Raw genomic sequence first — 23,467 nt, forward strand, 5'->3', positions numbered from 1 at the left:
TTTTCTTATTTACATAGCTCGTATGATGTTCCTGGATTCGATTCCTAAATGTCCTGCCAGTTTGACCAATACATACCTTAGGGCACGTTCCACACTTTAATTAATATACTCCTGATTTCTCGAATTTGGATGTTTTGTCTTTATTCTAACTTTCCCAATGTATTACTTGTTCTATATGCAATTTTAATACCTCGATTCCTCAAAAATGAAGCCACTTTTTCCGTTGGTTGTCCAAAATACGTTAAAGCTCTATAATTTTGATTATCGACCTCATCAATGGGAGAAATGTCTCCCACGTCTTCATGATTGAATGAAAAATAACAAAAGCACTGAAGGAATTTTGTTTATTATGTTTTAATGGAACAAAAAGAAAGAACGTAGATGAATTATAAACTTTTATTTTATCCTGAACAAAAACACTTCATCGTGAGATTTCCACTAAACAGTTTTACAAAAACGTAACATATGTTTCGTCATACAATGGCTTCTTCAGGCGTGGCGTTAGTTAGTAAAGACAAGTCAAATTTGTTAACAGGATGAGGAGTTGAAGAACTAAGAAGCTTTCCTCTTTATTCAGTGTTGGATTATTTAGTTACTTCACAGTCCAGAAAGAGTACACTAGTAGTTATAGGAAGAAAGTACATCACGCCAGAGCCCGGTATCTCGAAGCCCGGTATCTGAGTGGCCCCAGAGTCATACATGCTTTCGCAGTCTTACAATTTCCGCTTGCCATCAAAATTAGTTTTTGAAGGGATTGGTTATTATAGATTCAAAAATCTTCCTTTTTATATATTGGATTATATCCATGCCTTTATATTGGTCGGACATCCAGATGGTCATTATATGTGATCTCATCATAATATTGTGAGTTTGAAAATCCTTGTGGTAATAATTCTGTTTGACCCGCCAAAAAGCAATATTTTCTGTTGTTATATTACATATAATTGATACAAAACAAAAACAATTTTGTGATAGAAGTAATTTATTTTGCCATTTCCATATACAGAATAATTTAAATAAATTAAAGTCTTTCATGTATTCAACCATGGATTCCCAAACCACCATGACCATATCCAAGACCTAAACCATGTCCAAGACCCAAACCATGTCCAAGACCCAAACCATGTCCAAGACCGAGTCCCAAAGCTGCTGGAGCAATGGCGATGGCACCTGCGCCATTGGGTCCGGTGGGTCCTACAGCTCCGTGACCATTAACTACTCCAGAGGGTCCAACAGCACCAGCACCAGTCACTACTCCAGAAGGTCCAGATGCTCCAGCACCAGTGACGACACCAGAAGGTCCTACGGGGCTTAAAGCCCATGGATTGATGACTCCGGCACCATGTCCTCCAAGACCTCCAAGACCAGCTACTGCGATTCCTCCATGGCCAAGACCACCATAACCTAGTCCAAGGCCAATGTGAGAGGCGGAGGCGGTAACGGCAATAGCCAAAACAGCGAAGGCAATCTAGAAATGAAGGAATATCAATAGTTTATTGTTTAGATTGATTTATCTAGAAAAAAACCGCAGCAAAAGATAATGAAACCTTATAGATCATCTGAAATATTCAATTTGGTTGGTAAAGTGTGTTTCAGACAGAATATTGCAGTTCTGGTGTGAGGGAGAAATGTTTTTGAATCATACTCCTGTGTGTATTACAATTCTTTTTTTATTATGAGTAACTGTCGTTCAAAACTATAGTAAACAATTTTTAATAGATAACTTTAAGTCTTTCTGAAAACTGAACTTCATTGAATATAAACTCAGGAGCTCACACTTTTTTAACATCGGGAAACTCATCAACGAGGCTGAGATGAAGCGTAATAAGAAGAAATTGTATGTGACTATTATGTTCAAACTAACTGGTTTCAGTTTTGAACTAGTATGAAAAATTTTCAACAACAGTGTAAGTAATATTTCGAAAAATTATTCTGGGTTGTTTTCGTTTTTTCGTAGAAATGTCTGTTTCAATTTTTATGAATCATTGTTATACAATTCAATAAGCAAACAAAAATTCTTTGAAATTCTACATCCAAAGTGGTATAGTAGTCTCTTTTTCCAATAATTATGTGAGAGAAGCATTAATTTTCGATATATTATCTTGAATATTTTTTTCATTATTATTTGTAGACTTCCCTTTTTTTATTTACTATATATGTTACTGAACAAGAGAAGATGAATAAAAGCATTTTTCCGAACATCGTTATGACATTTAGTTATGGCTCCATTTGAATGGATATATTTTTGATATTGTTCTCTGAAATAGGAACAAAATCAATGTGAAACAATCTCTTAGTGAACTAACAATTTGATATCCATTAATAAATATGAAACTGGTTTATTATTCACGAAAATCTACAAAATGCAGTAAAAAAGAAAAACATAAACTCCACACCAAAGTCTCTTTCAATCAAATTTCATTGAGAATTGAGGTGAACACAAATTTTCAATTCTCCGACAGAGTGTTGATTTGTCGAAAATTTTGTATAGTTTTCAAAAAACGAAATTCCATTTTTGTTTTTTTATCAGGAAATTTCAAAATAATCTCATAGGAATGTATCTCAGTGACTGTTACGTAGCTATAGATTAAGCACATTTTTTGAGTATTTCTTTTGTATGACTCATCTCTAGATGAAAATTGGCAAACTGAAAGCCATAACAATTTTTCAAATACTATCAATCTCTCAAGTGTCATTCATACAGTCAAATCACTATTAAAAATTATTGAAAATCTTCATGTAGACAATATGAACAACTTTTGTTATGCAGCTTTATTTTATTCGTTACTAAAGTATATCTGATGCATTTTCTTTTCAACTGTGCGATTTCAAAATTAATATAAAAGGAGAAATGAATATATTGAAACGGAGCAATCATTATTTTGAATGATTTCTCGTAGAGCGTGGAACAAATTTTCATATTCTAAACTCTAAACGAATGATTTCATTAACTTCACTTCACGATTTGATCACCACAAACTTGTGAAGATCAAATCGTGAGGTGTAGTTTATGAAATTACTATGGATCTTCATCAAGCAACGACCAAATCAATCGGAAAATTAAACGAATGAATTGGAATATAGCTCCAGTCGAATATTTTTGGTAGAAATGTGAAAATATAATGATCGCTGCTTTATATTTAATGTGAAAAAAATCTGTCATCGAAGTGGTGCACTGGATAATGTGATAAACGACTTACCATGGAGTTCATGTTGGTTTTGTTGTTTTCTTGAATCAAGTCAACAAATAAGTGATACTGCAGTTTCAGTTCTTATGATATATATAGGATTCAAAGAACGACCTTCATCGTAAAACCTACCGCTTCCATAAAATATGTAAATCATTGTAGGTACAATTACGATTCCGTATTTCGATTTTTCACCCTTAATGACCTTGGGAACGATTTAAATGTTCTAAGTACGTATATCTAGACCGAACCCACTCGGTGAAAGGATTAGGCGTTAGCCGCAAATTTCATGGTGCTAACCCCGCGATATTTAGTTCAATTATTGGATTGAATTAAATTCCGGAACCGTAACAATGTTTCATGCCATAATAATAATAATAATTTACTGATCTTGTGTGATCATTCAAGAGAAGAATGTGAAATAAGGTACAATGGGCTTAGAACCTACTACATAGTGAAATCTTTGAAATGCAGTGCAGAATACAATAAATATGGTTTTAAAAAACTGAAAAACACGCTTTCAAATAACATCGAAATAAAAAGTTATTTTTTTTAATAACCTTACAACAATAACGAAGGAAAAATATCTACTAATATTATTAGTTTGTTTTGCAAAAGCGAGCGGTTGGATACTTATGCGAAGTGGGAGTGCGTGAGTCATGCAGACCATTATTTTTGAGAGAAAAAATTCTCACTGTTACTTGTATTTTCATACTTGAAACTGTTTGCCTAATTTACAAAAAATATAATATGGTTGGAACTCCGGAACCTACAAATTACGTAACCCGACATGTAACTGTTCCAAAAACAAGCCAGATAAAGTATTCTTTGATTCATGAAAGTAAAAAGCTGTATAATCACATACCTTACGAAATTAGGAAGGAAAAAAACTATAAAAAGTTCAGAAATCATGTTAAAGATGCCCTTGCAACTAAAGCGTACTACATTCTTGATAAATATTACAATGGAACATTGCTGTGATTTAATATAGGTGTTTCTTTTTTGTTGTTTTTAGTGACACCTATACTTTAAATTATATTTTATAATGGGATAGATCTTATTTTATTGCCATGGCATGTGAACTTATGTTCGAATTGTATATATTTGTTATTTACATATTTTGAAAGGGACTATACAAACTATTTTGTCTACATTTTGTTAAATTTTATTTTCTATTGTTATATTTCATATATTAGATATGTGAACTTAGTTTTGCTCAAATTGTGTTTCTGTGTATTTGTGTTTTTGAGTTGTTTCTTTTCTTTTATTCTTTGAAGTGCTATATATACTAGATTTTTAACAAGCTTTGTCAATAAGATTGTATTTTCTTGGACAATAACGTATGTAGGTATCTATCTATTGTTGATATACAAAAAATATGGCACAAAGTGCCCACGCTCTTTTCACAATTATACTACTATTTTTCGTTCGTGTTTGTTTTGATTTGATATGTATGTCAAGCACCTTGATTCTAATTTATGATTTTTTTAAATATTTAAATAACTGAATTTTTTACGAATTATTTACGATAAAGTTTTCATTGTTGAAATCCATATTCTGGTTTGCTTTCAAATAATCGAATTAGATTTTAAAATGTATCTTCCGTTTCCTTTAAAACTTTTTTCGGTACTAAATCACGGTAAATTGAAAATATTTAAATATATAAATCTTTCATTTGTTGTACAAAATTTTACTAACCCTTATAATTCTTAAAATATATTTTTTAACATCCTATCACAGAGGTTGCGTACAGCGCCATCTGCCCGCGAATAGATCAAGCTATAATTAATGTTACGTACAGCGCCATCTGCCTGCCAATAGATCAAGCTATAATTGATGTTACGTACAGAGCCATCTGCCCGCGAATAGATCAAACTATAATTGATAGTTACGTACAGCGTCATCTGCCCACGAATAGATCAAGCTATAATTGATAGTTACGCACAGCGCCATCTACCCGCGAATAGATTAAGCAATAATGCCGATAATTCTGTCAATACAAATTCCGAGCTCAGTTGTTTAGCACACACGCTATCTGTTTAATAAATAAGGCGAATATTCATTCTACTCGAAATAATTTTTTCATTCGTTCATTTTTTTTTGGCTCCTTCAAAGTAGTCCCCGTCAAATATGATACACTTATGCCAGCGTCATTTCCTATCCTACAAGCAGAACTAATATGCACTTTCGGTGCAATTCGGTTTTTATCTGTCCTCAATCGTCACAAAACGCCGTCCTTTCGTGGGTATCTTCAATCCTGGGAACGGAAAAAAGACACAAAAGGCCAAATCTGGTGAAAACGGTGGCTGAGACATGATTACGGTGTTGTTTTGTCTTGACGTTCGATCGAACTTGACGTGTGTTTTTTTTGCCTTGGCTCTCCTGGAATCTTCCATTGGGACGACTGGACTTTAGTTTCGATGTCATAACATATACCTACCCATGATTCGTCACCAGTTATGACCTTTTCAAGCAAATCTGGATCGCCGTTGACGTCATTCAACAATTCCTGAGCGATGCTCTTGCCGTGGTTTTTTGGTCAAAATTCACTAGTTTCGGAACGAACTTTGCCACACGCTTTATGCCCAAAATTTCCGAAAAATTGCATGGGAACAACATTTTCATCAGTTGTTGATTTCCAGAGCGAGCGTCGCGTCTCGAACACGCAAAACACTTCTAACTTTTCTGCTTCTCACCAACATGCTAAACAGCTGAAACTGTGAGCATATGTTCGAGGCAAGGGTACCAACATGAAAAAACGCTAATCGAATGTATGTAGCCCGCGAAGTTTGAACATTCACCTTATTTTTTTAACAGTTCATTGCATTTTTGATATTACATAGACGCAAAACAATATCTTCAGAGCTTTTATATTTGTGACGCTTCTGAAATTTCTGATTATAAAACCATATGCTTTGAGGGTTTGTGCTGCCTTCACATTTGAATGTCCAATGACACTTAATCAACAATAATACCTGTTGTGTTAGTTTTGCGAATTTCTTCATAGGTAACATAATTCGATTCTCAAAGCTATTCATTACTTAGCGCAATTGGTAGATTTTTTAAGTTACTGCCGTTGCTCGCTCTTATATTAACGTACAGCCGAAGCTACTGAACCTAGAATATTGAAATATGCAGGTAGGTTCCTTGTATAGCGTAAATGAGCATCAATAAAGGGAATCAGGAATGTCCACCCTCAAGGGGGAAAAACAGGAGTTCAAAGATTTCATTGAACTTCGTCAGTTTTGAAGTTGGAAACCTGAAGTTTTGGGTTGATTAAAAATATTTCAACTACCTATTTGTTTAAAATTGTCCGTCACGAAACTTAATGTGACAAACCAAATTCTACGCGGGCGAAGCCGCGGCAACAACTAGTCGACTATATAGTGAAAGTTTATTACTGAATTGTATGCAACTAACATTTCAAAATTGAAACATTATTAACAGTATTCAATAGGAGTTCTCTCGCAGTGCATTTAATGATGGTAATTCATAATCCAGTCGATATAGTACTTCAAAACGAAATTTTGACAAAAACCCGGGTAGTCTGTTTCAGTTCTTTTGTATGTCGTTCAAAATTTCAACTCACAGTTGTCTTGATGGAAAGATCAAAGATCAAATATGTCAAATTTTCATCATTTTTTACGCGTGACATTCCCAATGTTCTCTTCAACAAAAATACTTTTCACCGCATTGCAGAGTTTTGATATCCGCATAATTTGTACAGTACTTATTTTCATTAATACTCTCTAGTAATTAATTCATGGATGCTTCCATTCGGAATGAATATAGAGTGAAATATAATTTTGTACTGTTGTGTGAATTGAATGCGTTGTGTAGCTAGACTTTGAGAGATGAAAGTTTCACGTATATAATTATCGAATTGAAGGAAACTGGTTCACAAATTTAAATTGGCATTGATGTTGAAAATAGGAAAATTAATACAATTTGGAAATATTTTTCTGAAGTATTATGAAAACTCAACGCTCAAAAATCTACAGTATCAAACCCCAGAGCAGTTGCCGGTGATGTTGGCGTATTGATTGACTCAGCCCATACATTTTCAGAATGATCATAATGCACCTGCTCACACAACACTGTAATGATGCTCCAGCCTCTATATTCGCCAGACATAGCTCCCTGTGACTTTTTACTACTTCCAAAAATGAACAGAACCTTAAAGGGTCGTTGTTTTGCAAGCTCAGATTGCATTAAAAGCGCATCGCTGAAAAGCTGCAGGCTATTCCAAAGTTCGAATTTGAAGTGTGTCGAAGATTGAAAGAAGCGCTATCAAAAGTGCCTAATATTGGATAAGGACAATTCTGGACAGCCAATGATTTACTGTCATCAATCTGGCCCGCGACAGCCAATGATTACCTAATTGTTGTTACTATTGCTGTGATAAGTTGAAGAAGAAAACACAGAATGATAATTACTCGGTTTTATTTACTTGCAAGGTAAAACTTAACGACATAAATGATGACAAAGAAAACTCACCTTAAGTATCTAAGTTTCAGCATATTAATAGGTAACAAATAATTGAAATGAATCACAGTAAAACAAAAACACTAATGAGATTTATGTAATTGTGATTTTCCACCGACAATACTTTGTAGTTGTGGATCAATTTTACTTGTACCAACTATCAAAAGAGATTTGAGATGCTCATCGGTCAATTGAGATCTGTAAACATTATTTGTGTACTTCATCTTGGAAAACGTTTTTTCACACAAGTAAGTAGTACCAAAAACAGAAAACAACCCACGTGCAAATTTATGCAAATTATCAAATTGTTCCAGTGGAAGACTCTTATAAAATTCCAACAAAGATGAATTTTGATATTTGTTCCTAAACATATCACTGCACCGTAAATCAATAATTTCCATTTGGACTTCCGGAGCCAGGGTTTCAATGTCAGAATCGAAAGGATTTTGAAAAAGCTTAATATCATTCGAAATGACATCAAAATCTGAAAAACGAGTATCAAAATTTATCTTCAAAGCACTCAAAGTTTCGATTGCAAAATTGACGGGAAATTCAGTCTCTGTAGTGTGGCTGAATATTTCACATGTTTCAAAATGTGTGAAACATTTTTTACGTTATTGCGATTGAAATAGTATTATTTCCTGCCTGAAGGATTCGATATTGGCGTATAAATCAGGGAGAAGCTGATTTTCTCCTTGAAATCTCAAATTCAGTTCGTTCATATGATTTGTCAAATCGACACAGAAGGCTAACTTCCACATCTATTCACTATTTTCTAAATCGGCAAAAGGGCGCTGCTTCTCATTTAAAAAATTTCGATCTCTGCTCGAAGTTCGAAAAAGCGCTTAAGGACTTTTCCGCAACTGAACCAACGCACGACAGTATGATATGGTAAATCATTTTCTCCAATTTGTTGAATAAACTCGCGGAATTGTCGGTGATTCAGCCAAATATTTAATTACGCCTAATGCCACCTACCGGGTAGCTGAAAAAGATAGTACATAGTACCACTATTCGCCACTAGATGTCGTTAAGTGTCACAATTCACAATAATAATTGAAATGCAAAAAAAGCGTAAGTTTGCTTAGGTCACGCACTTTGCGATTATCCTAGTCTAGAAATATAGTTAAGGGCAGGAATTGGCCCTTGGAAAAAACTGAAAAAATCATTATGGCCCGACGGCTTTAAAGTTTGGAGACCCCTGATTTAGACGATAACAGTCTGACAGTTTCAATTTTATTTCAAAGTATTCCGAAATTTTTATTTTCCTAATATTCCACGGTATATTTCAACATCTGAAATATTCTCCAAAATAATCAATTTCCCAATAAGTATACTCTTGTTGCAAAATACCTAATAAATTATTCACATGGAACATCTCTCAAAAAATGCCAACAATAGAGGAACTCGACTACAAAACCAGAAACGTGAAATATTTCATACTCCCTGCCACTCAAACAGCTACCTAACAGACGGCTCCCCTTTCCGCTATAATGAAAGTTTCGAGAGATTTTTAAGGGGGTATTTTCCATACTGCAACCACTTATGAAGCTATTGTGCAGGTTCTGAATGAGTTTCGAGTCGCCATACAAAAGTACATGAATATCCTTCTACAACGATGAAAACACGGATGAATAGGACCGTACAAAATTTTTATTCTCGCTTGCTAAGCTACTAGCCACTTTCTGAATATTACTTCAGTTAATTAGAAAAATATAGATGAACACGAGCTACAAGAGAGTTTCGAAGTGGGACTGGTGTGTCATTCGGGCTGTGTTTTTACACAAACACGTGAGAAGTCATAGAATAACATAATATTCAAAGAATACAATTTTTTCTTTATTCATGCATGAAGTTTCATCTACCACTGCGGTAGGTATACATTATCAAAGGCCATGATGTAATGGAACTGCCCGAGTTGTTATCAACACATCAGTCACTTCAATGCTGGAATTCGTTTCCAGTTTTATATTATAATAGGTAGGCGGAAGCTTCATTTCTCTTAATTAGATTACCTGACCTTGTTTGTGTTAGGAACAGGCATCCAAATTTTATCAATGTTCATTGCCTCTTCCTTTTTATTGAAATTATCCTGGAGATATACTAGATAGCTTCGACCAGGTCTTCTTGTACAGGATGGTTCCGATGGAACCACGAAAAGAGTGTCTCTGTGGACACAAGAAAAATTGTCGCCTGGAACAAACCGACAAATTAGCTATAGTCAAACATGCTCTCAAAGAAAACACTCGCATTATCTCATTCAAATATACAGTAATACTCGATAAAACTCAAAATTATTATTGTTGTAAATTATGCCCTAAAGAAAATAACGCCGGCCGCCACTGGTAGCCATAAACAAATTGTGACGTAGTTAAGAGCGCGCGAATATACGATGTTACGTGCCGCTCTAGAAGCAGCGAGAATAATGCTACCGATTTCAATGGAACTTGGAAAGTGAAATAAAGTTAAGTTTGATTGTTCAGTGTAGTCAATTATTAGTCAACCAACGGGGAAAACCGTAACATAATAATAGAGAGGCAATATAAACTCAAAAACAGAGGAATAATTTCAATAGAAAGAACAGGCAATGAACATCAATGAAATATGGCCATGACAGTTTACACTCATTGATATGTTGTCTAGGATAGTTAGTAAATATTTAAAACGAAAATTCACAATTTTTCGCGCCATATGATTCTCATAGTCAAAGCGAAGAGAGGAAATAAAACTTACAACAAAATTCCGTAATTGTTAACTATGTTATGAATCTACTAACAAAAAAGTCGCAACGCATTGCTGCCAACCACCGCTGAAGATGCCCATCGTAGTTACGGGCGAAACGTTCAAAGTTAAATTTTCCTTTGAAGCAAAGCTCGACATTTATGATGAATTAAGGCACAATCGATTAGCAAGTGCAAGTTACAACTAGGAAGTAATATAATACGTTGAAGTCCTCGCTTTCCAATGGACACGTTTATGCAGAAAAATTAACAATTATCGATGTAGATGAGTGGAATTTGACCAAATTTTTAACTTTTTCACTTTAATTGTACCGACTTTTTTGGTAGTATACAACTAGTATGCAAATGATCGCCTATTGGCCAATTTCAGAACACAGAGTGTGAAAATGAAGGTCAACCTAACCTAATGATTTTTATTGTAGGCCCTATTCTGCTTATTTTCATCGTTTCTTAAATAATTGCTTATTTCTTTCTATAAACGCTGAAAAAGCGTATTATAGATATATAATAGCCGATATAACAGATTCCTTTTTTTTCGGTAAACTCTGAAGCTCAAGCGCCTGCGTACTTGCGTACTATTTTATTGTGACTTTTTGATTAGGAATGCATAAATGCCATCGTTTTTTGTTACTTGATCCTTGCTAAGTGATAATTGAAACTTGTTATTTGTTAATTGCTAATAGATTGTGTATAAATCCACTTATATTATCAGTACTTGTTACGAATAAACTATTCATATTTCCCCATTTCTACAGCTGCGATGGTGGTGTAATGGTCAGCATAGTTGCCTTCCAAGCAGTTGATCCGGGTTCGATTCCCGGCCATCGCACTTTTTTTTTATTTCATCAAGCTGATTCGCTTGACTGAAACCTTAGATTTTTTAAAATATTTGCTTATTTGAGAATGAATACCTTCGATCAATTTTCATATAAAGAGTACCTGTATATCTTTTATTTCAGTCATCATTTTGTGAACAAGGTTTCATAATATTTATTATAGAAAATAATTCATTAGCCTAATACCTTACATATGAGGTTTGTTGAATTTTGAAAGCCACAACGCCACTGACGTTCATTTTTTGTATTACTTTGTATATGCTCGGGAAATGAGTCAACTTTATCAAAAGAAAAACAAAAATAACTTTCTCAGGAGGTTCATTCTACAACTACCTAGCTTAAGTTTGCCAAGTACTTTTTTGGTAAAATTAAGCAGATCATAAATGCATATTTTGTTCGCAGCATACCTTGGAGTAACACTAAAACTCAATTCGTCAGTAGGAAAGGATGAAACTTCATTCAACTCAACAAAATATTAATAAACTTATTGAAGTTAATTCATATATTCCTCAACTGATATTTCTTAAACATTGTTTTGAAGAATACCAAGAATTTTTTCTTAGGAATGCTCCCGATAATATCGGAGGAAAATAAAGAAGAAGAAGTTTTCGTGGCTAAGAATGCTAACTTCATTATTGTTCCACAGATTTTCCTCATTTTCATAAGTTTTTCACCCACCTGTTGGCTAATAGTATTTTTATATATACCGAGGGGGTTGTGTTTAAGGAAATTGTTTTGAACGAATTGAAATGTATGAAAAAAAGTTGAAATAAAAATGAATGAAATAATAAAATTAATTGTGATGGAAACAAATTATTATGATCTGAGATAAAAATGAATCAATAAAAATTAAATGTTCAGTTATATAAAATAATTAGATGAAACAACAGAGACAAGTGATGAAAAATTGTTGTTTGGATCGTTATTGTCAACTATACTTGGTCCTCTCACATATAGAGGCGTGGTGGGTTGGCGCCGATTAAAACGTTTTCTAACGGCGATGGTGGTGTAATGGTCAGCATAGTTGCCTTCCAAGCAGTTGATCCGGGTTCGATTCCCGGCCATCGCATGTTTTTTTTTACAATTTTGTAAATACTTATTGAAATTTGATTGATTAACATTTTCGTATTTCATTTCAAACAGTTTATAGTTCCATTCTTTGGAAGATTCCCACATATGAATTGAATCAGATTCAATTTCATAACGAATATTTGGAACTGAATAGAGAAATATATGTTTTTGTATAATTCAGTATTCATATAAAAAAAAGTATTTGTTTGGAAAGTTTTTTTTTCAATGTTTATACGAAAGTAGCTGTTTCGAGAGGGCTTTTCTTCCAGTTTCAGTGTCTGAAAGTAACTTCCTTGCATGATGTACTCATCTTTGTATGGAATTATTGTTTTGAAATTGATTATTTCCTTTCTTTGGAAGATTCCCTCATTTTTATCATTTATCTTGTGTAATTATTATGAATCCAGAGATATTTTGATCATCGCTCAATCCGCTCCCTCCCCGAATCAAAGAAAATCACCTACACTTGGCAACACCGAAGGGTATTCTTTCCGAGCAATCGGGAGCGTGTGCATATTCTCTTCTCCCGCACTCGCATGCATAGTTATCGGTTGCTGTGCAGCATGCAGCGCGTCTGGCGGAAAGGTCTACGAGCTCCGTGCACGACATAAACAAAACATTGCCTTTGCGCCCTTTTTGACTGGCGGTCGCACCGCGCGCGAAGCTACCTTTGAAGCGGTGAAAAACAGACCTGCACATGTTAGACATGTGGGGCGCGTTTGGATTTATGTTTGGCGAGGACTAATTGGATGATTTTACTAATATTTTCTTGTTTTTGTTTCGGCGTTAATCGAGTGATTTAGTGGATGTTCGCGGTGTTTTTGTGGCAGTGGATTCACACCGGTGCACTCTACTCAGCTGTGAAGGTACGTGTCACAGATATTTACTTGATGCTTTGTATAAGTTTATTGTGAGATTTATATTGAACAGTCCACAAAACCGCAACAACTATTTTACTATAGCTTTTCTTCTTAAGGCGTTCTCATTAGTTCTATCTAACTGGTGCTTTATATAATTAACCTGTGCGACTTTCTACCTTCTTATTGCCTGATAATTTCAGCTGAGTTTACGTATAAGTAAGTATCAATTAAACATTAGGAAAGAAGTTTTACAAACTCATTCAAATGAACATGTAATTAAAAAAAATACCTCGTATCAACTAATTATCGATTTCAACATTAGAAAACATATTCGATAAAGGGGAAATATTGAATTTTTTTCATTCTATTCCACAAGATTGAGTTTTGAACATTGCTCTTCCAAATGTGATACCTACTTCTTAGTCTGGAATGAACTCATGGTTTGTAAATGTCATATTATGTCTTTCATTCTTTGGGAAAAGGTTCTTTCCGTTTGTTCAATATAGAATTTTGTACGACAACCAGAAGTCAATTTATATACCCTGGATCTCTTCGTCTCTGATGTTTTGTCTATATTATATTCGATAAATTTGCTTCAATCATTATTTCATCAGTAAGCCGCGTCCAAGTCTCTCTTTTTCAAAAAACGAGCGAATTATTTGTGTTTTAACCAAAGTATTTCAATGTTCTATGACACTGTTTCTTGAAGTTGGAAGGACCTGGTCATGGCTTGTTTTCGTAGTTTTTTGTAATAGAGTTGATAATATCCACCATGTAACCATTGTTAACAGCAATTTGTTAACTATCTATTGGACATTTCACTATCTTTTTCCGATAGTGAAATGTCCAATAGTCAGTGTTGTTACTTTATGCTGATAGGGATGTGTTGAGGAATCATGTATGACACTGTCTATACAAGATGGTTCCTGAAAAACGTGATGCATAAGTTTTTGAAGAGTAAAATTCTGTTTGTAGGGAATAAACACTGTTTGGGCAGCAATTAGATTCGTGTTTTTTACCCACCCTTGTTGTTTAATTGCATATTCACCTTCACCTTCACCAAAATATATTTTCTGCAAAATTATAACATTTTTACAGTGTTGGCCACTGATATAGGTATTTACCTAATTGAAAAATAACCGAGTTGTTGTTATAAAAATGCCTGGAAATATGCACAGATCAGAAATCTGGTGACATATCCATTGTAGATACCTCTTTCGACTGCTAGGAATCGTAAGTAAAAAGCAAGACATCGATAATTCATAGTATAGGTAGATTTATTTTTAGCTTTGTCTCATCAATTTGAAACCACATGGAAAACAATCTTGAGAAAAAATATTATTCTAAACGGCAAAAAACAGTTTTCGAATTCCTTCAGTCGAACACAAGGCTAGCAGAAACTACTCCTATGGTCTTTTATTCTTTGGTGAAAGTTTCTTCCCGTTCAGCCAATATAAAAATCTTGCAACATCGAAAATATTTGACAATATTACTATCAAAACAAGTTGACAAACTTTGATTTTTTTTGACTAGTTGACAACAATTAAAAATCAACATTTAAACATGCAATTGAATAATTTAATTCAATTGAACTATCAACTAGAAAAATTAATCGTCATTGTTCACTTATTGATTGAAATTTACATAGAATTAATATTGAGTTGTGATTACATTTCCCTAAAATCTTCCTGCTTACCTAGAATCACCATCAATAACTAATTGATTTCTGTAACTCGTGTTGTATAAAATGTATTGTAAAATTGTTCCAGTCAGGGGTAGGGCTTGTCAACAATAATTAGAACTGTCATCCTCCTGATAACCTTAATGAAAAAATATACTTCAGGAAGGCCTATCGTTCTGACATCTTTCACCTCTCATTAATAACCCTCATCGGAAATCAATCCAGATTGATATTTATCACCCACATAGTCCTAACACCATTTACCACGATATACCAGCCAGTTCTCAAAACATGACGTCATAATTCGAATCTCCTAACAAAAATTATCTACGATCACAGCCATAACCGATATCAAAGACGCCGTGTATATGATGGTGATTTATTAAAATAAACACTATTCTAACGTAAATATTTGAGTTAATCAATGACTGAATTTCTCGAGAAAAGATTGTTTTCTTTCTAGTTCTTGATCGATTGATAAATGGACTATTGTTTCCGTTTGAACTCAATAGATCTTTTGTTCTCTTCGTGAACTTTATTAGAATAGACCAAGAAAACTGATGTCCGTATTATAATGAGATAATTCCATTCATAATATTGGAATCATAATTGATTATTATAAGGCGGTCCTTACACGGTCAACATTATTGAAACAATATCGATTTTGATCACTATATTGAATATGAAAGAATATGGCAATATTATTTACAAAAATAAAAGCAGTTCGATTTTTATGGACGGCCCAATAATATATTGAGACGGCATCAATAATAATGTTGACCATGTAAGGGCCGCTTTACGCGGAATAGATTTGCAGGACACCTTTAATTTCTGATATAGGGTAGCCTCAGATACAAAGAAGTGACGGTCATTGTATATTAGAGAACGGAAATATATTTAGTATGTCACACTATTGGATTTTTTTAGCAAAAAGTAGTAAAAGTACTTTTTTAAGACAAATTTTTGTCCGGCTCAGATTTTTTGCCCAATTCGAAAGTTAACACTTGGGGACTATTTACATTTGCACAACTTTCAAAAATGTATTTCAACTGACGTGAAGGAGAAATTTTTAGAGTCAACATTGTCTTTTAGTCTAGTCCAGAGGTCTCCAAACTTTGAAGCCTTCGGGCCATAATGATTTTTTCAGTTCGTTCCAAGGGCCAATTTCTGCCCTTAACTATATTTCTAGACTAGGATAGTCGCAAAGTGCGTGACCTAAGCAAACTTACGCTTTTTTTGCATTTCAATTATTATTGTGTATTGTGACACTTAACGACATCTAGTGGCGAGTAGTGGTACTATGTACTATCTTTTTCAGCTACCGCTAGGTGGCATTAGGCGTAATTAAATATTTGGAATGACCGCGTTGGTTCTAGAAAGTTCTGGTTCTAGCTAGTTTATTCCGATCACCTCGAGATGGCAGTAATAATTGCATATAAAAAGGCTAGCGGCGCAACTGCGAGTTAGTCTGCGTAGGAAAGGCGAAGGAAGCATAACTGTCTATTGTGAAATAAAGTAACACCCGTCAATAAAAGTATTTTGATTTGACTTATTGTTTTTATGTGTGATTTGTTAGTATGGAAAAGAAGCGAAAAATCGACAGGGAATGCAGAACGTTCCAAGAAAAATGGAACTTTCAGTATTTTGTTTAATTTGTAATAAAACCATAGCTGTTCTCAAAGACTATAACATTAAACGACACTATGAATCGAAACATCTTCAAAGTTACTCCAAGTATTCAGGAAGTTTGCGGAAGGAAAAATTTGAAGCTTTGAAACGCGGACTCAAATCGCAGCAATCTTTGTTTACCAAAGCGAATACTGAACAAGAGTCTGCAACTCGCGCCAGCTTTCGTGTGGCTCTTGAAATCGGAAAACGTGGCAAACCATTCACCGATGGAGAAATGATAAAAAAATGCTTGATTGCAGTAGCCGAAGAAATATGCACCGAAAAGGTAAATTTATTTAAAAGTGTCAGTTTGTCAGCAAACACCGTGGCTCGGAGGGTGCAAGACATCGCAGAAAATATATCATCTCAACTGTGTGACAAAAATGGACATCATGGGTGGTTTTCTCTAGCATTGGATGAGTCAACGGATGTGTCAGATACTGCTCAGGTGTTGTTTTTCATTCGCGGAGTAGATAAAAGCTATGAAGTGTATGAAAAATTTCTTGAAATTGATAGTATTCATGGCACGACAACTGGGGCAGATATTTTTAAGGGAGTTGAAAATGCCATTAATAAAAAGAACCTTCGATGGAGAAATCTGAAATGTATAACAACTGATGGAGGCAAAAATATGTATGGTAAAAATAAAGGAGTGGTTGCACTTGTGTCAAAGGCTGTAGAAAATGATGGTGGTTCAAAACCATTAGTCTTACATTGCATCATTCATCAACAGTCCTTGTGCGGAAAATGTTTGGATATGTCTGAAGTTCTAAAACCAATCATATCAGTTGTTAACTTCATCAGATCCACTGGGCTGAATCACCGACAATTTAAATGAGAAGCAGCGCTCTTTTGCCGATTTAGAAAATAGTGAATGGATGTGAAAGTTAGCCGTCTATGTCGATTTGACAAATCATATGAACGAACTGAATTTGAGATTGCAAGAAGAAAATCAGCTTCTCCTTGATTTATACACCAATATCAAATCCTTCAGGCAGAAAATAATACTATTTCAATCGCAATTACGTAAAAAATGTTTCACACATTTTGAAACATGTGAAATATTCAGCCACACTACAGAGACTGAATTTCCCGTCAATTTTGCAATCGAAACTTTGAGTGCTTTGAAGATAAATTTTGATACTCGTTTTTCAGATTTTGATGTCATTTCGAATGAAATTAAGCTTTTTCAAAATCCTTTCGATTCTGACATTGAAACCCTGGCTCCGGAAGTCCAAATGGAAATTATTGATTTACGGTGCAGTGATATGCTTAAGAACAAATATCAAAATTCATCTTTGTTGGAATTTTATAAGAGTCTTCCACTGAAACAATTTGATAATTTGCATGATTTTGCTCGTGGGTTGTTTTCTGTTTTTGGTACTACTTACTTGTGTGAGAAAACGTTTTCCAAGATAAAGTACACAAAGAATGTTTACAGATCTCAATTAACCGATGAGCATCTTAAATCTCTTTTGATAATTGGTACAAGTAAAATTGATCCACAACTAAAAAGTATTGTCGGTGGAAAATCACAATTACATAAATCTCATTAGTGTTTTTGTTTTACTGTGATTCATCTCAATTATTTGTTAGTTATTGATATGCTTAAACTTACATACTTAAGTTAAGTTTTCTTTGTCATCATTTCTGTCGTTAAGTTTTACCTTGCAAGTAAATAAAACCGAGTAATTATCATTCTGTGTTTTCTTCTTCAACTTATCACAGCAATAGTAACAACAATTAGGTTATCATTGGCTGTCGCAGGCCAGATTGATGCCAGTAAATAATTGGCTGTCGCGGGCCGGATTGATGACACTGGCGGGCCGGATTTGGCCCGCGGGCCGTATTTTGGAGACCCCTGGTCTAGTCCATGATATGTAGTCCAGTTAACTTAGGCATCTGGTGTAGTAATGAATATTACTGGAGTTTTTCGCAACACCAAACTATTATTTTCAACACCCCGACACGTGTTTCGATCACCAATTGATCATCTTCAGGAGGAAGATGAAGACTGCCAAAAATATTTGAATTCCACTCCCAAATGATCTTCGAACCGAACAATTGTCTTCTGCAAATGCTGCTGAAACTTAATCCAAATTCGGCAGTTTTTTAAATGCTTTTGAAAAGATTTTTTTCCTTTTTTTTGTCCCTTAATTATTTTTCAATTTCCAGAATCGGTTAGGTTATTGGTGTTATTGAATAGATAGATATTTGATTAATGTAAATATAAATAATATAATAAGAAATGAAAGTTAGTAACGATTATGTATTTATCAATAATGGATAAACTTTATATGGCGTGTTTTTCACCGGAACTACCGAATGCTCTAACCGCGCGCTCTCCGCCCTCAATTTCGAAAACGAGTCAACGTATAAAAAAGTTTTTTAAACAAAAGTTGTGGAAAATTGTATCCTCTACAATAATCGTTATGAATATGAATAGCGAAAAAGTTATAGGAAACGAGATATTTGCCAAAAATGTGCAAAAATCAATCTTTAGATTTCAATACTCACGTAGACCCTATACATGTAGGTTTTGAGACAACTTTTAGGATGTCAAAATGCTGGTTCATACGAGTTTATAGCCGGGTATCGCAAATTCCAAGATAGTCAGTCAATTTTGACTGAAATGACTGGACTAATAAGATAATTGAGGAGGAAAGGATTTTCCTCGCAAAAAATTTTTCTGGCGAACAATTCTTTTTCATGGTAATCAATTATTCAGATCTTGAGAGACCGGTATTGTTGTCCAAGAATAACCGGTGGATTCTTTGTGAATGGCATCTCTTTTTGCCTCGGACGGGAATAATGCAACCTAGCACAATAAAAAACACTCGAAGAACTGCCTGCATTGCATACAGTGGTCGGTTTCGATATCGCCGAGGGGCAGAACAAAAAAGAGATTAATTTAGTGCCAGCTCTCAGAGTACTGAGTTAATCTGATACGAGGGTTCGCAGTGAATCGCCACTGCGAGAAAGAAAAATGAGGTTTAAAGAAACAAGAAAAATTCGCTGTTCTCTGATGAACTTCGCGTGGATTTTTTTTAATTTTCCCACGCCAGAACAAAATACTGTCTTTAGAAGCGCCTTTCACGCTTTGAAAGACAGTATTTTGGCATCGTCAGATGTTTTTCATATACTTTCATCTGGATCGACCGTAAAATTACCTACATTATTAATTCCCAAAATAACTCATTGTATTATATTGTTTTCTTTACTTAATCGCTACCTGCTATAATGCCTAATATAAAATATAAGGCAAAAATATAAACGAGCTACAAACAGCTGCATTACAGTTGCTAGATTTCGAAACCAATGAATTTCAAGGGATATCCTCTGAATATTACAAATCTTGAGAACCAAGATAGAGGTGTGGCATTTGCAATTTTAACGCCAAGTTTTACCATTCGCATCCGGTAGATACTGCCAGCAACAAGTTAGCAGAACGGGATCTTCATTCAAATGAGAATAAGTAATACTTTATCTGCCACTTGGATAGTAAGTGAGATTACAGTTTCGTTTTACAGCTTTTCATCGCGAAATTTATTAGTATTGCTTACTCTGTAATGGATATACTGCGAAGAATGGTGGAATCGATTGCATCTATAAATTGGAGACTGAAAAGATGAAAGAGATAATATATATTACAAATATTTTTTAGTTTGTTTCAAACAATGAAAAAGCAATGATGCTGGTTGAATATGAATTTGTTCAAATACAGGCTGATTCACGGTGGATGGCACATTAGACGTTTCTGGTGAACCAGACAACGGATCACTTTGAAAATTTAATGGAGGGCATATTCGGACATTCTGTAGCCAACTAAAATATTTTCGACAATGCGGTGTTGCCGCTTCTATTAGAAAGCAGTAGCAACTTTGATTTTTCAAACGGAACACTCTGTATATAATATTATTTTTGGAATCTCCAATAATTGCCCGACAACTTTTCTTGATATTTCCCTATACCTATCTGTTACCGTTTTCGAAATAAAAATTAATTTCAATTTTTTTCTTCGAAAATCATGACTTCTAAAAATGCCGATATCTTTTAGTAAAGAAGTACTATGATATCAAAATTTGGTTTGGAGTTAGGTGATACTTGGACACTTCCCACACGTCAGCCTAATCTCCGTTACTTCAATACAGGGTGGTAAAAAAATACAGTTTTTTCGTTTGCTTGAAAAAGTTGCTGAAATTTGATTATTTTAAATGGAACACCCTGTATATTATTGAAAATTCGGAAAGCTGCTGAAATTTGCTTCCTTTCTATTTATATCATACCTATACCTAACTAGTCAAGTTTCGGACTTATGAACATTTATTTGTGAAAATGTCCCTTCAGAATGGTATTTCCATTCGGTATTTGGTAAGCAGGCCATGATTACTATTTGACAGTAGCGTTGTGACATTCTCCTAATAATATCGACATTTTCGTCACTTCAGAAGTTGCAAATACCTTCAAAACGATGGAACAAAACTATTCAAACGAAGTTCTTATGAATTTGTTTATTATTTTTGGACAGTGTGACAAAATTATCAGCAGAACATGTAGAAAGTTCAATGAAATGTATCCGAATCTACCGCCAATGAACCTCAAGAAATTTATACGAATTCAGAACAATTTCAATATGTTTGGATAAACTTTAAAAAAGCACCAAGAAACTTGAAATTGGAAATATTGATATGAATAATTATAAAAAAGTAAAACAATCATGTGGAATATTTCAAAATATGTTCGAATCGCTGGTCGTTCACTTCCAAGTACTTTAAAATGCGGGTGTTGACTGCTTTCGTGGTGGCAGATCTGATTTCATTGGGATCCAAATCTTCAAATGTTTGGGCAATCCTTTCTAACAATTCATCTCTCGAACGCACGGGTATTTTGTAAACTTTTTCTTTAAACATTCCCCACAAATAAAAATCTAATGGATTAAGATCGGGTGATCTCGCTGGCCAATTCCATGGTCCCAAGCGCCTCATCCACCGATCGTCAAATAGTCTATCCAGTTCTGCGCTCACTTCTCTTGTGCAATGTGCAGGAGCTCCGTCTAGTTGGTACCAACAGTTTCGATAATCTTCGAGTGGCAGATTATCCACGAAACTGTCTACAGTATTCTCCAAAATATTCAGGTAGCTTCTGGATGTTAATGACTCCTCGTATATCACGTACCTCAATTTGTTGTCCATCAACATGCAGAAGACATTAAAACTAAATTTTTCTTGAAATCCGGCTTCTTTTGTGACGTGAGGATTTTCACTGGACCAATAATGACGATTTTTTCTATTGAAAATCCCTTCTCTCGAAAATTTCGATTCATCAGTTCAAAATTTTATTCAAAAAAAGTGGATTTTCTTGTTGAGGATCTTGAGGCTTCATTGCTTGAATTTTGGTGAATTTATAATCATACATTTTATGTCTTCGCAAGATTCTTTGAACCGATGAATATTTTATACCCAAATCTTCTTCAGCACTTCTTATCGATGACTCGGGAAATGCGTGAAAATATGCTAAGACATTAATCTGATTGTCTTCGAAAGTTACGGGTCGAGGCAAGTTTCTTGGTGCTTTTAAAGTTGATGCAAATGCATTGAAATTGTTCTGAATTCGTATAAATTTCTTGAGGTTCATTGGCGGTAGATTCGGATACATTTCATTGAACTTTCTACATGTTCTGCTGATAATTTTGTCACACTGTCCAAAAATAATAAACAAATTCATAAGAACTTCGTTTGAATAGTTTTGTTCCATCGTTTTGAAGGTATTTGCAACTTCTGAAGTGACGAAAATGTCGATATTATTAGGAGAATGTCACAACGCTACTGTCAAATAGTAATCATGGCCTGTTTACCAAATACCGAATGGAAATACCATTCTGAAGGGACATTTTCACAAATAAATGTTCATAAGTCCGAAACTTGACTAGTTAGGTATAGGTATGATATACATAGAAAGAAAGCAAATTTCAGCAGCTTTCCGAATTTTCAATAATATACAGGGTGTTCCATTTAAAATAATCAAATTTCAGCAACTTTTTCAAGCAAACGAAAAAACTGTATTTTTTTACCACCCTGTATTGAAGTAACGGAGATTAGGCTGACGTGTGGGAAGTGTCCAAGTATCACCTAACTCCAAACCAAATTTCGATATCATAGTACTTCTTAACTAAAAGATATCGGCATTTTTAAAAGTCATTCGAAGAAAAAAATTGAAATTAATTTTTATTTCGAAAACGGTAACAGATAGGTATAGGGAAATATCAAGAAAAGTTGTCGGGCAATTGTTGGAGATTCCAAAAATAATATTATATACAGAGTGTTCCATTTGAAAAATCAAAGTTGCTACTGCTTTCTAATAGAAGCGGCAACACCGCATTGCCGAAAATATTTTAGTTGGCTAGAGAATGTCCGAATATGCCCTCCATTAAATTTTCAAAGTGATCCGTTGTCTGGCTCACCAGAAACGTCTAATGTGCCATCCACCGTGAATCAGCCTGTATAGATTTGCCATCTATCGGACAACAAAAATTATTAATAAACGATGCTTCCAAAGGCGGTTCGTAGATTTAACAGGTTCAAACACATATTTTTTCCACAACAACATTATTAATATTTAATATGTGTGAATAAATTCACTTTCTATCTTACGTAAAACGTTGTAGTGTTACAAAAATACTCGAACCGATATTTCATACAATTGCAATCAAAATTCAAAAGTTTTGTAATTATTTTGAAACTTATTTCTATTGATAATGATAGCGTTAGGGGAAAATCGATGATGTGTGTGAATTATAGGTTAAACTGCTTCAGAGTGCTATCTTGTATATGTTTCAAATTAGGAAACATATTTGTAGAAAAAAAAATGGGGAATATGCTGGATATCTTTCAGTTAGGTCTTGTTTCAAAGAGCAAACCCCAAATGTTCTACATTCTTT

At 34.4% G+C, this 23,467-nt stretch overlaps 3 protein-coding genes and 2 non-coding genes across 5 annotated transcripts in view; 3 read left to right on the forward strand and 2 right to left on the reverse strand.

Annotated features, from left to right (window-relative positions):
* Window positions 1-23,467, reverse strand: part of LOC111503989 (serine protease Hayan) — a 200,153-nt gene that overhangs the window by 84,958 nt on the left and 91,728 nt on the right. The gene's annotated exons all lie outside the window — the stretch shown is intronic.
* Window positions 965-3,361, reverse strand: LOC111503984 (uncharacterized). The gene is made up of 2 exons (XM_023158437.2): window positions 3,201-3,361; window positions 965-1,468 (listed from the first exon to the last, which is right to left on the reverse strand). The coding sequence occupies exons 1-2, from the start codon at window positions 3,210-3,212 to the stop codon at window positions 1,040-1,042; spliced, it is 441 nt and encodes a 146-aa protein (XP_023014205.2). The 5' UTR covers window positions 3,213-3,361; the 3' UTR covers window positions 965-1,039.
* On the forward strand, window positions 11,172-11,243 carry TRNAG-UCC (transfer RNA glycine (anticodon UCC)). Its single transcript has one exon. It is a non-coding gene; the product is annotated as a tRNA-Gly (tRNA).
* On the forward strand, window positions 12,248-12,319 carry TRNAG-UCC (transfer RNA glycine (anticodon UCC)). The gene has a single exon. It is a non-coding gene; the product is annotated as a tRNA-Gly (tRNA).
* The window catches only part of LOC111507309 (kinesin-like protein CG14535), a 306,053-nt gene continuing 295,426 nt past the window's right edge, over window positions 12,841-23,467 (forward strand). Inside the window, exon 1 of the mRNA XM_074183245.1 lies at window positions 12,841-13,187. Within this exon, the coding sequence (XP_074039346.1) occupies window positions 13,128-13,187 (60 nt within the window). The 5' untranslated portion in view covers window positions 12,841-13,127. The remainder of the gene's footprint in view (window positions 13,188-23,467) is intronic.

The sequence above is a fragment of the Leptinotarsa decemlineata genome, unplaced genomic scaffold (genome assembly GCF_025532065.1).
Source record: "Leptinotarsa decemlineata unplaced genomic scaffold, Ldec_3_MD MMD2_tig00026336_RagTag_RagTag, whole genome shotgun sequence".
In the NCBI taxonomy this organism is placed as follows: domain Eukaryota; kingdom Metazoa; phylum Arthropoda; class Insecta; order Coleoptera; family Chrysomelidae; genus Leptinotarsa; species Leptinotarsa decemlineata.